The sequence below is a fragment of the Lipotes vexillifer genome, unplaced genomic scaffold (assembly GCF_000442215.2).
Source record: "Lipotes vexillifer unplaced genomic scaffold, Lipotes_vexillifer_v1.1 scaffold988, whole genome shotgun sequence".
Taxonomy (NCBI): Eukaryota; Metazoa; Chordata; class Mammalia; order Artiodactyla; family Lipotidae; genus Lipotes; species Lipotes vexillifer.
In genome coordinates this window covers 1510980-1511580 of record NW_006797916.1, presented here as the reverse complement: position 1 = coordinate 1511580, position 601 = coordinate 1510980, and the positions used below count along the sequence as shown (strand labels likewise).

General features: G+C 62.2%; 1 protein-coding gene across 1 annotated transcript in view; it reads left to right on the top strand.

Moving 5' to 3' along the window:
* KIF1A (kinesin family member 1A) overlaps positions 1-198 on the top strand; it is a 95936-nt gene extending 95738 nt beyond the window's left edge. Inside the window, exon 49 of the mRNA XM_007469947.1 lies at positions 156-198. Within this exon, the coding sequence (XP_007470009.1) occupies positions 156-198 (43 nt within the window). The remainder of the gene's footprint in view (positions 1-155) is intronic.
* The last annotated feature ends 403 nt before the right edge of the window (positions 199-601 follow it).

Genomic DNA, 601 nt, shown 5'->3' with positions numbered 1-601 from the left:
GGGGGGGGGGGGGGGGGGGCGGGACAGGGAGGAGGGCCGCTCCCCGCGAGTCACAGGGACAGGAGACAGAGGTTACGGCTCTCAGGCGACCAGGGAACCAGAGATGCTAATGCTGGCAGCCTGGCGCCCTGACCGCCACATCTCTCCCCCGGCAGGTCCAAGCTCTCCAGGAGGAGGTCTGCCCAGATGAGGGTCTGAGCCGAGCCCTCCTGGACAGCCAGCAGGCCCGGCCCCGCTCTCCCACCCTCGTCACCATCTGTCGTGTCATCCGCCACCCAGCCCTGCTCCCAGCAGACAGCCAACGCGCCCCCTCCTCCTGGGGATGCCCGCGCTGGGCTCCAAAAGACCACCCTGGCCGGGGACCTGCCACACGACCTGTCGTGCTCCCAGCAGAGGCCGCGTTTGTCGTCCTTTCTTCATTCAGAACGCGCCCTGGGTGGGAAGAGCTGGGAGACGCCAGGAAGGCCAGAGGACAGGAGCCACGGGGGCATCGCTGACGTTCTAATATTTTTTTAAGCATAGACAGACTATAATTAATATACATCAGTTAGTGACACTGAAACAGTCCACTCAGAAGTTAACTGTGAGACTGTGTTTTATT